Source organism: Ctenopharyngodon idella, chromosome 6, assembly GCF_019924925.1.
Source record: "Ctenopharyngodon idella isolate HZGC_01 chromosome 6, HZGC01, whole genome shotgun sequence".
In the NCBI taxonomy this organism is placed as follows: Eukaryota; Metazoa; Chordata; class Actinopteri; order Cypriniformes; family Xenocyprididae; genus Ctenopharyngodon; species Ctenopharyngodon idella.
Window position 1 is genome coordinate 16,873,056 of NC_067225.1, and position 14,515 is coordinate 16,887,570.

The following is a 14,515-nucleotide window of genomic DNA, read 5'->3' on the forward strand; positions in this document are numbered from 1 at the left end:
AAGCGCTTCTCTCTTAGTCCCGCCCATCAGCAACAGTTGCCAGCTGTTAACTTCTCCTTTCAATTTTTTGTTTGAAACTGCCATCATGAATTGCTCCGGTTTTCCTCTTTTAACTTTTAAACAACTTATAAACTGTTGTTTTACCTTTTGTAAGAGAGACAAAGGTAAGTGTCTAAAATCTTTGTACATTAACTATAACGTTTATCAGTTACTTTTGTGTACATTGTTAGTGCCGTTGTCAATCGTTGATCGCAGAAACTGTTTACATACGTTACACATTTATGTCGTTATATTGCTATCGATTTATACCGTTGTACTGTTAATAGTAAGACTACAGATCGGTCAATGACAAATAAGGACATCCGAGATGATAAAAGGGAGCAATCTTTTAAAAATCTAGTTTAAATCACATGTCTCAAGTTCTTAGAAATGTGTCTAGTTACAACGTTTAAACCATTTTTTAGATCCTGTAAATATGTCAAGTGGGGTAATTAAGTAAAAAGTACTAATATACACACACACTCATCAGACCAGGTGAGTTGTGAGCTTGTGTGAACTGTAGCCTCAGTTTCCTGTTCTTAGTTGTTTTGTAGTCCATCTGCTTCAAGGTTCGAAATGTTGTGCATTCAGAGATGCTCTTCTGCAGACCTCGTTGTAACGAATGGATATTTGAGTTACTGTAGCCTTTCTATCAGCTCAAACCACTCTGGCCATTCTCTTCTGACCTCTGGCATCAACAAGGCATTTTCGCCCACAGGACTGATGCTCACTGAATATTATCTCTTTTTTGGGCCAATCTGTGTAAACCTAGAGATAGTTGCGAGTGAAAATCCCAGTAGATCAGCAGTTTCTGAAATTCTCAGACAAGCCCGTCTTCCACCAACAACCATGCCACATTCAAAGTCACGTAAATCACCTTTCTTCCCCATTCTGATGCCCAATTTGAACTTTAGCAGAATATCTTGTCCGTACATGCCTAAATGCATATACTATATATATATATATATAATATATAATATGGGATTTTTTTCCAGGATTTTGATCAATTTTAAAATATGTGACACAGTCTTGACTCATAAGTAAGGGTGTTTGTTTTGTTTTGGTCACATGACAATAAACTGCATCCTGCATCTTGGTTATGCTACACTGACGTTGATCTGATTAATAATATTTCCAAACCAAAATACTTTATTACTTATTTTTATAAAGAAATAATACTAAAATATTATGCCAAACTACTTATGCCAGCCTTTTTATTTTAAGAAAATTCAGAATTGAATTCAGAAATTTAACAAACTTGTTGATCATAGAAAAATGTGTATTCAAGTCATTTTTTGTATGAATTTCATTTGAATGTTCTTTAAAAAATGAACATTATAATGTGCTCGGTAACAAGTTGTCTACCTATTCATGCAAGTGGCACGTTTTAACGATCCTGTGGCCTAATAAAGAGAAGGTTTTGTGTTTTAATAAAATAAAATTTGAAATTCTCTGAAAGTTTTTGATTAAATCACATTATCATGATTGATAATTTAATTACTATTAACAGAAGAGGATGCCTGATGCAGGTAATTTGCCTGGTAAGCTGTTGAGATCTGCAGTCAGTTAAGTCAGTGATTTACAGGCGTGGCTGGTTGTCTAGAAACAGGGGAAGTGAAATACTATAAGCCACTAATCAGATGGGTTGTGTTTTGAGTTGCAGAGAGACGGTTTATTGTTGATATGTAAACTAAGAGGCATCAAACTCAATTCAGACACTATGACTGATTCATATGAGCGAGATGAACTCTCACCAAGTGCCTTTTCAGGTAAACAGCTAAACAGATTTATGTGTGTTTTTGACTATTATAAAGAAAATTTCTCTTTAAGAAATATACAATACTCACTTAATAGATCTATGTTTGGTTCTGTTGTTATGGCTGATGCATGTAATGTACTATGCCAATGCTAATGTATATCATACCTACTGCACAGAACATAAGAGAAGGAATGCATTTCTTTCTCTTTTTCAGAAGCATTTTATTCTTTACAATTTGGAAAGCTTTTTATTGAAATTACAGCCCTTATAATGCAAGAGTGGCCACTGACAATGACTTTAACAGTTGTCATAGAGATGGATTTTCACAATATGTTGTCTGCCATCTACAGGCAAAGGAATTGGTATTTGGTAGCAAAAATAGGGCATGTGCCTGTGCATTTGTATATTATGGGAATAATATGTCTTTGGGACAGTGATACTCAATGTTTTTTTTGTCTTTCTAGAAAAAAAAATGAATAGAATTTTTTTGCATTCCTCCCTTTTTTTTAATAATAATTATAAAAATAATAAAATTAATAATTAATTTGTTTTTTGCTTACCTGAAAAAAAAAGGAAAAATAAAAAATGTGGTCATACTTCGCAATGCAGTAGCTTTCTGTGATGAACAGCCTGAAATTTAAGTTGTTTTTCACTGAAAATCTTGCCTTCTGCCATTTACACTACTGTTCAAAAGTTTGGGTTGGTAAGATTTATTAAAGTCTTTGAAAGAAATCTTTTATGTTCACCAAGACTGCATTATTTGATTACAGTTTATACACAGTAAAAACAGTAATATGGTGAAATATTTTTACAATTTAAAATAGCTGTTTTCTAGTTGAATATATACTTAAAATGTAATTCATTCCTTTGATGGCAAAGCTGAATTTGAATTTCAGCAGCCATTACTGCAGTCTTCAGTGACACATGATCCTTCAGAAATCATTCAGATATGCTGCTTTGGTTGTCATAGCTAAACTAGAAATACTCTTTGTTTTCTCTCCCCATTCAGCCTCTGTTTAGGAATCACCACATTGATTCATCTTTGTATCGCAAACCTTTCACCATGTTGGGCCAGTTCTCCCCTGTTGAGGCCTACACTGCTCTGTCCCCCACACCACCCTGGAGCCCAGCACACCAACTTCAGCCCTTCCGTTTCCGCTCACGCACTGAGCCCATAGACTGGAGGCGTCTCTCCGCACTTGACGTGGACCGTGTTGCGCGAGAGATAGATGTCAGTGTGCTTCAGGACTTCATTATGACCATAACGTTCTGTGCTGTGGACGGCGAGCGGTGCCCAAACTGCCGTGGGCCTGCTGACCCTTCTTTGATCAAGTTGCTTCGTATGTCTCAGCTGAGCACTGAGTACCTGCTGCACTGCCAGGACTTCCTGAGCACTCAGCTGTCAGGACTGGAGGAGCGTCTGCAGGCGGCGCTCTCTCAGGTCCAGCGAGGAGAAGAACAACGAGCAGAACTCGAAAAAAATCTGCAGGAAACTAAGCTGGAGAATCGACGGAGAAAGAAGTTGATCAGCACTCAACAGCTCCTCCTGCAGGCCAGTGCTAATAATTATCACAAGGTGGTTTTCTTAAAAAGTTGCACACATAAAGAATTTTTGAAAAGTCTTTTTACAGTTTTGTTAAAATTGCTTACACACTAAAAGTGGTACTTGAGGCCCACTCAGTGAAAGCATTCACTCATATACCTAATCTTCAGACCAAGTCTGCAAAACTGCAAGCACATTATCTGCTTTACACTCAGCTTGCAATTGTAAAACAGACTTTTTGAAAAATGTTAAACACAGTTCTCTACATTAGACATCACTCAAAACTAAAAGTTTGTGTTTCATTTGGGGAAACACTGGCATTTAAATGCCACACTCATTTACCCATTACCTACACCCAACGATCATGTGTGAAAACACTTATACATTATTTGTTCACTTAGAAATCAAAATTCATTGTTTTGAGAAAGAAATAATTAATTTTTACAACCTTGCATTTCTGGTTATAGTGTAAATATACAGTTTCCCCTGAAAAGGAATAACAAGCCAATATTGTCATTATTCAGCTCAAGTCAGTTCAGTGTTGATTCTGTTTAGTTCAATAACTGTAAAATTAATCAATTGTGCATACATACTATATATACAGTGTATTTGTGCACATACATGTATGAGTGCTATGACAAACTCCTGTACTCCTGCACACTGACATAATACAGTAGTGTTTTACATTTTTCACACGTTTTGCATGTTGTGTGCATGTTATGTAATTTTGTGTGTAGAGTTTTAAGAAAATATGATCTTGGTAAATATGATCAAAGATGACTATAAAAATAAATCTGCATTGTTTATCCTTTTGATCTTTTAATTCATAAAATTAGCAAAAATCTAACCTTTCATTGAAGGAAAAGAATTGAAAGTGGGTGGGAAATCACATTATGAAATAAATGTTTTTCTCCAAAACATGTTGGCCACAATTATTGGCACCCCTAGAATTTTTTATGAATAAATATCTCTGAAGTATATTCCCATTCATATTTACATTTTTTTAGCACACCAGGGTGATCATGAACATGAAATTGTCCAGCCATGACTTCCTGTTCCACAGGAGTAAAAACATGAGGAAACACAAAAAAGCCAAATTCCCTTAACCCTCTGGGGTCTGAGGATTTTTGGGGCCCTGGAGAAGTTTTGACATGTCCTGACATTTGTGCTTTTTTCAGTTGTTCATAAACATATTAATGACAAAAGTGTCATTACACTGTATTCAGCACGAACTAGGCTACAATAATATGTGAGGAACGTGTATGTACATGTTTGTGTTTTTGAAGGAATAACATTAATGTGTGGTTATTGAAAAAAACAAAAAACTTAAGTCACTGAAATAAGGCCAAAAAAAAAAAATTAAATCTGTGTTCACAAGACTTCTGGGTATTGGAGGTTGTAGACTAGAGTTTTTGCTTCAAAATAATGTAAAAATTATCCTGCCTACTCGTTCATATAAAACAATAGAGAGATTTAAATTTTCTAAGACATTTTTTGTCAAGAAACACAGTATGCATGGAGGTGTGAATCTTCATGAATAATGCCGTGATTCACACCTGAGAAGACAAAAGATTTGCATAATGAGCCGCATAATGAGCTCTTTCAGTCAGGTAGGCTGTGAAAATTACAATGAGTAAAACCAAAGAATATAGTTCTGATGTGCAGCAAAAGATTGTTGAGCTTCACAAAATAGAAAGTGGCTGTAAGAAAATAGCTAAAGCATTGAAAATCCCCATTTCCACCATCAGGGCAATAATTAAGAAGTTCCAATCAACTAAAGATGTTACAAATATGCGTGGAAGAGAACCTGTGTCTAAATCGTCCTAATGCGCGGTGAGGAGGAAAGTTTGAGTGGCCAAAGACTCTCCAAGGATCACAGCTGGAGAATTGCAGAGATTAGTTGAGTCTTGAGTCTCAGAAAGCCTAAAAAAAAATTATCAAACAGCACCTACATCCCCACAAGTTGTTCGGGAGGGTTTCAAGAAAAATCCTCTGCTCTCATCCAGAAACAATAACATATTCAGTTGTCAGACATGACTGGAACTTCAAACGGGACCGGCTTCTATGGTCAGATGAAACAAAAACAAAAAAAGCTTTTTGGCAGCAAACCCACCAGATGGGTTTGGTGCACACATGGATAAAAAGTACCCCATGCCCACGGTTAAATATACTGCTGGATCTTTAATGGTGTGGGCCTATTTTTCTGCTGGAGGTCCTGGACATCTTGTTCAGATACATGGTATCATGGATTCTATCAAATACCAACAGATAAAAAAACAAAACCTGACCGCTTCTGCTAGAAATCTTATAATGGGCCGTGGTTGGATCTTCCATCAGGACAATGAACCAAAAACAAACATCAAAACCAACACAAAAATGTGTCACTGAGCACAAAATGAAGCTTCTGCCATGGCCGTCCCAGTCCCCTGACCTGAACCCTAAAGAAAATTAGTGGAGTGAACTGAAGAGAAGAAGCACCAACATTAGGCAGGGAATCTGAAGGATCTGGAGAGATTCTGCATGAAGGAATGGTGCCAATAATTGTGGCCAATGTGTTTTGGAGAAAAACATTAATTTTATAATGTGATTTCTCCCCCCCCCCACTTTCAATTCTTTTCCTTCAATGAAAGGTTAGTTTTTTCCTGATTTTGATCTTTATGAATTAAAGATCAAAAGGATAAACAATGCAGATTTATTTTTATAGTCATCTTCGATCATATTTACCAAGGGTGGCAATAATTCTGACCACCACTGTATAAGCTAATAAACACTTTTTTTTATTTTACATTATATTAAGGCAAACTTTTATTTTACATTATACTAAGGCGAATTAAGATCCTTTAGTAATAATAAAACTAATGTTTTGATCCCTTTTCCTTGTGAAAGTGCCAGTTCTGTGAAAAATCCTTTGTCAACTACTCCTACTTACAAGCACATGTTCAGCGAAGACATCCTGAGATCACAGATGCAGGTTGGTGAGAAAATGTGTGTCCACTCATTATTTATTTATTTATTTTTTACTTTTCTATACTAACTATAGTTTCAAAAAAAAAAAATTCAGATATAGGGAAGCTAGCACTTTAATTTCACTTGATAACTATGTTTCTATGATGTGGTTAAAAAAGAATATTTCAGCAGCTCAGTATCACTTCTTGTGCATTTGTGTGTCTCAGAGAGGCAGAAGAAGAAGAAGGTCGAACAGATGGAAGATGGGATTGAAGAACTGAAGGAGAGACTGAGATTGACACAGATGCAGCTTCAGGCAGAGAGAGAAACCGACAGTTTGAGACGGCAGCAGGTGAGTTTGTGTTTGAATCAAGATCGGCATCACATATAGCTCTAAACCTCTTAAATAAACCTATTTCCTTCTATATCTACTTCCAATGTTTGGTACTTGCTGAACATCTTAATGTGTTTTTTTTTTATTATTATTATTTTTTTTTTTTTATTGGCAGTTTAGTAGGCCTTATACTCACAGGAATAGGTTACCTAAAAATTGCCAAGCTGCTCTTTTCCATACAATGAAAGTGGACAGGGACTTGCAAATCTGCATTTTGGGCTTTGAATGGCAATATCTGATTGGAATTTGCATTGTATTGTTTATCATGGGAGAACGCAAAAGTTTTGTGAGTGAACCCAAAAGCACTGAAATAGAATTTTTCCTCCCAGTAATACTGAAAGGGACATGGTGATGGGGAAAAAAAGGGATGAAAAGAAAAATTCAAACATTTTATGAGCAAATGATAAGTTTCTCAGTGAACGCAAAAGTTGTGTGAGCAAATGTAAAAGCATTGAAATCTGTATCCTTATGCACTCCATATGAAATGCCAGTTTAAGTACCGTTTTGTTAAAAAAAATTGAGAAAATAAATAAATTAATTCTGCCAGGAACATGAAGAACAGCAAAGGAGAGAACAGTCAGAGAAAGAAGCACTGGAGAGATGGAAAGAAGAGGAAAGAAGAAAATTTCAACAAGAAATTGGAGAGCTGAGACAACTGTTTCTCCAGGAGTCAAAAGACATGGCAAGCAAGAGCTCATCCATAGAGGCTGTGAGTATACACAAGTTTAAAAAATTCAAATTGTCACCAGTAGATGGAGACAGATCCTCTGCTATGTATATCTACTAACCATTCAGCAGTATGTTTTTGCATGATGGAAAAGTAGTTTGATGTTGTTGTAATAATTTTCTATGTTATTTGTCATTGCTCCATCTATAGAAACTGCTGTTGTTGCAGAACAAAGAGGAGGTTCTTTTTAACAATATCAGTTTACAAGAAGAGAATGACCCTGAGAAAGAAATGAGAGAAAACAGAGAGAGAAAGCTGAAAGAGATAATGGCCAGGAAGGTAAGAGTTCTTTCCTTGTTCATTGAGTCATGCATGAGTCATTAATACAATACACTTTTAAAATGAATGGACATTATTATTCAATGGCCTCTAAATTGGCAAGGAAGGGATTATTCATCACCACCAGCCACTTTATTAGGTACACCTTGCTAGTACCAGGTTGGACCCCCTTTTGCCTTCAGAACTGCCTTAATTCTTCATGGTGTAGATTCAACAAGGTGCTGGAAACATTTCTTTTGGTCCATATTGACATGATGGCATCACGCAGATTTGTCATCTCACATCCATCACATCTGAATCTCCCATTCCACCACATACCAATGTTGCTCTATTGGATTGAGATCTGGTGACTGTGGAGGTCATTTGAGTATAGTGAACTCACTGTCATGTTTAAGAAACAGTTTGAGATTATTTGAGCTATGTGACATTATCCTGCTGGAAGCAGCCATCACAAGATGCGTACACTGTGGTCATAAAGGGATGGACATGGTCAGCAACAATACTCAGGTAGGCTGTGGCATTTAAACAATGTTCAATTGGTGTTAAGGGGCCCAAAGTGTGCCAAAAAAAATCCCCCACACCATTACACCACCAGCAGCAGCCTGAACCGTTGATACAAGGCAGGATAGATCCATGCTTTCATGTTGTTTACACCAAATTCTGACCCTACCATCTGAATGTTGCAGCAGAAATCGAGACTCAACAGACCAGGTGATGTTTTTTCAATCTTTTATTGTCCATTTTGGTGAGCTTGTGTGAATTGTTGCCTCAGTTTGCTGTTCTTAGCTAGTAGGAGTGGAACCCGGTTTTGTCTTCAGCTGCTGTAGCCCATCTGCTTCAAGGTTCAAGGTTTGTTGTGCGTTCAGCGATGCTCTTCTGCATACTTCTGTGGTTGTTTGAGTTATTATTGCCTTTCTATCAGATCATATAAGTCTGGCCATTCTCTTCTGACCTCTGGCATCAACAAGGCATTTTTGCCCACAGGACTGATGCTCATTGGATATTTTCTCTTTTTCAGACCATTCTCTGCAAACGCTAGAGATAGTTGTGAGTAAAAATCCCAGTAGATCAGCTGTTTCTGAAACATTTAGACCAGCCCATCTGGCACCAACAAACATGCCACATTTAAAGTCACTTAAATTACGTTTCTTCCCCATTCTGATGCTCAGTTTGAACTTCAGCAGATTGTCTTGACCATGTCTACATGCCTAAATGCCATGCCTAAAGTTGCTGCCATGTGATTGGCTGATTAGATATTTGCGGTAAAGAGCAGTTGAACAGGTGTACCTAATAAAGTAACTGTATATGTGTTATATAGTTATAGAAAGTAAAATATAAAAATATATGAGACTTTTCAGTCCACATAGTGCTTGCATTTTTAACTATTTACTCTGTATTTTTATAATTTTCTCAATATATTTATTTATTCATAATTATTCGTAACACTTTTTTTTTTTTTCATTTAGAAAAGTGAATGGAAGAAGAAATTCCAGGAAGCACAGAACAGACACCAGCAGGAGCAAGAGGAGGCAAGTCTTTCTGGTATTGCACTGTCTGGGTGATGCTTTGGAATCAATCACATCACATGTGATTTGTATGTGTGTATCACAGCTGAAGCGTGAGAACGCCAGGCTTCTGAAGGCCTTGTCTGTGGAGAAAAACTCTGGCTCCAGTCTGAAGAAACTTCAGCGTCAGGTTGTCTCTCTCTCTTCTCAGTTGAGCCAGAAGGACAGACTCATCAAATCTCAGGAGGAGAAGGTTGGTTATTTACTTCTCAATCACAAACAGTGGATGAAAGTCCGCTATAATATAATGCAATTGTCAGAAAATGTTTACTTAAAGGTGAAGCTCCACTAGAGGCACCAAACATAATTGCAAAAATAATGTTTCCAGATTCCAAACATTTCCCCAAACTGCCCTACTAGCCCTTCCACCTTGCATCCCAAGTTTATTGCAGTTTATTCCAAACAGTTTATTATTTATTTTATTATTATTATACGTATTTTTACATTGGAAAATCTCACACTTTACCTTTTCACTATATTAATTCATAATTAGATTATTAAAGTGATAATGCAAAATTATCTGCTGATGTCTTGATTCTTAAACACTAATTATCTTTCTAATTGATGCTTTATCACACAGATTAAAAAACTGTCGGTCAAACCAGTCTCAGGTAATGAATTATATCTATGTGGACTTAGTTTTTGTTTGATGAAATAAAATATTGTTGCTTTGAATTAAATTTAATGAGGTTTGGCCCATTTTTCTCTCTCATTTGGTAGTTCCAGTGGTTTCTCAGAATGCCCAAGATTCTCCTGAGGAGCCAGAGGAGGAAGGAGAGAGTATGTAGTTCAGTTGTTTCTAAATACAGTATACGGTATGCATACACCAGCCATACCAAAACTGTGCATGCACCTCCAGGTCTGGACGATTCAGATGAACCGCAATCAAAGGTTGTAAAGTCACACAAAGGAAAGTCAGAACTGATGAGAGAGTCTAGACCCATTCTAGAAGAATCACTGGAGGAAAAACTGGAGAATATGGGACTGCGGAAGGTAGAACACATTGTAGGCACAAATGTTAACATTTGATGTGCCCAAATGTAGTAAAAATTGTAAATAAAACAGATTTTTTTTTTTTAGGAAATACAACATGATTGTATTTTACAGTTAAACTGTTAAACTAAACTGTTAAGTTAAACAAACAACTTTTTTCCTCAGTGAATAATTTATCAGTACAATAATTTAAATAATTAAAAAAAGGATATAAATAATTAAAAGTGTCATGGCTGGTAAGAAATATTTATGGCCAGTAAGTCTTATTATACCTGCTATTAGTAGGTGTGACAAAAAGTAAATTTTGGACCATGGACACATGAATATAATATAAATGTGCAATTCAAAAACATTGCTCAGTGGTTAAAGTGATGTTGTTTTGGCAGGGTACCAAGGGCATCTCTAAGCAGACATTTAAAAGTCTGAGCACTCTGTTGACTGGTCAGCGACTGCAGAGATATAGACAGCAGCCAGACCTTCAAAACCATAGAGACAACTTGGTACATGAGGTCACCAGGCGAGTGAAAAGTCTACAGAAGAGCCAGGGGAAATTAACACCCAGCACTTCGAAACAGAGTAAGCAGATGTGTTATTTATCATGCCTCCACACTACCCATATTCATATGTCTTACTTATCTGCTTTAATGTCAGTTCTATTTGATTGCCACTCATCTGAACCAAGATCAGTCAATTTTGTATATTTGTTTTTAGGGGGGAAGAAAAATTCAACCCCAATGAAGGAAAAAAGGCTCCGATCCAGGGAGGGCTCGAAGCCATCCATTCAGAAGGCCAGGAGCCAGCAGCCAAAAGCACTTTTTCCAACACCCACCCCACGCTCCAAAGCACCTCCTCAAAATCAGACTCCAAAAACACTGCAAAAAAAGAACAGGTATATTTTTTTTTTTCTCACAATTGGCAAATGTTCAGACTACTCAGGGACAAATGAAAATTAAAACACGAAATAGAATTGTGAGAGGCCAAGCAGCTCTTAGCTATAATTAATATTACCCCAGGCTTATCAGTTTGTCTTTAATGAGTATATTTCTCTCTTCAGCACACCACCTTTCAGTTCAGATGAGGATGAGTCAGTTGAGGACAGTGCCTATATTACCAGCTCACGGGGCAAGCCTTCCCCCTCTGTGCGCCTTGTTCAATCAGGATCACTGCTGAACCCAACAGCCGAGCCTGATTGGTCAGATAGTGAGCTGTCAGAGGTTGCAGACACACCCAAACTCCACAAAGCTCCCAATCCACATGGTGAGGAAATGCCAGATTCCCACATATTTATTTATTTTAATCACAACAAGACCATCTGGAACTAGTCTGAATATTAAATATATATTGAATATATATGAAAAATATATATGATCAAAGCGCCCTGTCATCTATATCAATGTGCAAATCATTTCGCCAAAATAGAGTGCTGCAGTGATGATTTTGTATTTTGTAGGCAAACCCGGAAGTTAGCATAAAACCAGTAGGATATTTCCAATGGCTTTTGGATTATTGCAGAAAAAAAGCTCTGTGACTAACAAAAGTTTGATTCTTGCACATTTTGTTCATCGTGATAATCTTCACAAATGAACACAACTTTTATGAATTTTGAACCGTAAACGTAGGCTGTAAACGAACTACATCACGGTTGCATGACTTCAGCGTCATGACCATTAAGCTTCCGACTATGGAGCCCCGCACATGACATGCAGGAAAAAAATAGTAGGTTAAATCGTGCACACACTTTACTAAGCCGTTCCCTCGTTTTATAAATTGTGCGCACGACTTACTAATTAATAGATATTGCATCAAGGGAACGACTGAGTAAAGCATGCGCACCATTGACTTTCCTGCATGTCATGTGCGGGGCTCCTTATCCGACAACTCTTTTTGTCTTTTTTTTTTCTTCTTCTTCTTCTTTAAAAAAATATATATATATATATATATTTTCCCTGAAATTTTGAGCTCTTCAAGAGCAAGATTATAAAAAGCAGACTAGTGTGTTCTGCATGATGACGTTTAATGTCCCCAACAACCTCTGTAGTCCCATTTAGTCATTAAGTAAAATTAAAAAGGTAAAAGCTTACTGGTGTATTTTATGTTGTGGAATAAAACGTAAAAATGTCTTGATCTTGTGTCAACCACAGACCTATTTCAGGCATTTAAGCAAATACCCATTCAAAAAGCCTATTGACTTCAGGACGATGGAACCTAAAGTGCTAAAATGCTAACTCGTTTCTAGGTTTTAGCCTACAAAAATGTGCCGTCCTTGCAGCACTCTATAACAACAGAATAGACAGATATATATTTTTTAAATGCCACCTATATAAATTTGTATTTAAATGATGTATTTCATCATATTTAATAAATTAACATTTGTGGACCAGAGTGAAAGAACACTTGATTGCAGTAAATTCCTTCGTCCTCTGTGATGTGGACAATTCAGTTTAATTATAGTTTAGTCTTACATAACAGTATTAGTCAATTAACACAAATGGTTTATGATTGCAGGTTCTGTTGTCCAAACACTGACAAGAAGTTTGGAAAGACAGCTAAGCACACCAGTCAAAAAACCTGTAGGCGGGACTAGAGTTCTGCCACCATCCAGCCCCTCCTCTCGCCCAGCCATTGTAAAACAGCGAGCGGTAAAAAATAAAATAAAATAAAAATTGCACACATATAAGTTCCATACCATAAAATCTTGCAGCAGAAATATAATTTATATTTGAACATTGCCTTTATTATCGGATTAAATGGCTTTGTATTATACCTGTCCTCTAGCTGTCTGATGAGGAGAGTGATTTGGAGCTGTCCTCCATAGAAGAGCTCACTGCAAACCGTGCAGGAGTACGCAAAAGTTCAGAGGTCGGTGGGACCTCGGGGACCAGTGCATGGAGTTCTGCGGCCAGTAGACCAGGAGCATGGTGACATGTGATGTGACCTATCAAATAAATTCATGTTTTCACTCCAAACCCAAATTTTCTCCTAGACTCGAATGGAATTTACAAACGCATTTACAAAAGAATAATTATCATAAGTGTATCCACAAATTGTAGCCAAAAATATCAGCCATTACTTGTTTGAGTGCTGTAGTATAACCTTCAGGCACTTTGTTTTTATAAACTGTGCACTTGATAGTGAAAAAAACGTAATCCAAGACACATTTCATTTTTTTAGCAGCCAAGCAGGAAGTAATACAAATTTTCAATGAGCTTTTTATATATAGTAAATAATCAAAGAATCATAATTAAATTTATGATATTTAATTATAATTGATATTTGAAATAAATCTTGAATATCAATCATGAATATTTTCAAAATTCGGGGCAATAAATATACGGTTGCTGTATTGGGGAAAAACATTACTAATGACCATTTTAAATTTAAACTAAATGTAGAAAAATGTACAAAGCAATATAAAAAGGAAAAGAGAACACATTTTTTAAATTATAATATAAATTAGAATCTAACCTATTTTTCAGTATCATTTTAATTTCATTTTTAAACACTATATAGTTCTTCATTGTCTTTATCATTATAGCTGTGGTGTGGACTTGCCTATTCTCAAAGAATTAGAATGATTATTAAAATTGTATAGTTATAGTTATCACTATGGCTTTTATATTTTAAAGATGACCATGATTATAAGTATGCTTATAGCTGTGGTAGTAGTAACAATGCAAAGTAAAACAGTAGCTAATGAGAAAATATTTCGAAGTAATGTTTGCCATGTGTGATGAAGGTGAAACACGATAGTTTGCAACAAGTGAGGTGGCTAAAAGTTCTAAACAAAAAAAAGTGACCATGCAGGCTACAGTCCCCACAATAGCCTGGCTGCATGTTCTTATCTCTCGGGCAACAGAGTTGGGTTCCTTGCCATTCTTATCAGCACACATTCATCTCAGAATGAGATTAAATGTTGAATTACACCCCTCTCCTTTTCTCACCCGGCAACGCACAACCTGCCTTCCTACTGCTCTTTCAGCAGCAGCCTGACGATTGTTTGTCCTATTTTACACCGTGACCTTGAATGGCTTGCATCCCCATAAAGAGACATAAAGGTTTCTGGCCTTTAAATTCTGTCTGTGCCTCTGAGCTCTGATAGCCTGAGCAGCTGCAATCATTGTGGGCCCTCCATTAGTGAAGTCTCAGAGAAAAGAACCCAAGCCGTGCAGTGTTGGCGAAGATGAAAGACTCTCCAGGGAAAATGGTGACAAATAGGGTGCCATTTACAGCCTTTTACCCGTGGTTACCTGGCTTACTTCCTCTGTAACTC

General features: G+C 36.7%; 1 protein-coding gene across 3 annotated transcripts; it reads left to right on the forward strand.

The window, feature by feature from the left end:
- Positions 1 to 13,217, forward strand: dzip1l (DAZ interacting zinc finger protein 1-like). Of its 3 annotated transcripts, none has more exons than XM_051898279.1 (17): positions 4 to 164; positions 1,703 to 1,808; positions 2,808 to 3,374; positions 6,228 to 6,312; positions 6,515 to 6,639; positions 7,229 to 7,390; positions 7,559 to 7,687; positions 9,154 to 9,216; positions 9,299 to 9,445; positions 9,833 to 9,863; positions 9,973 to 10,032; positions 10,112 to 10,257; positions 10,632 to 10,821; positions 10,957 to 11,134; positions 11,300 to 11,502; positions 12,751 to 12,884; positions 13,021 to 13,217. In XM_051898279.1, the coding sequence occupies exons 2-17, from the start codon at positions 1,773 to 1,775 to the stop codon at positions 13,165 to 13,167; spliced, it is 2,403 nt and encodes an 800-aa protein (XP_051754239.1). In that variant the 5' UTR covers positions 4 to 164; positions 1,703 to 1,772; the 3' UTR covers positions 13,168 to 13,217. The 3 variants fall into 3 exon arrangements, with proteins under 3 accessions (XP_051754241.1, XP_051754239.1, XP_051754240.1); XM_051898280.1 differs by having other exon boundaries at positions 7 to 164; positions 10,112 to 10,245; XM_051898281.1 differs by lacking the exon at positions 1,703 to 1,808 and having other exon boundaries at positions 1 to 164.
- Positions 13,218 to 14,515: the final 1,298 nt, after the last annotated feature.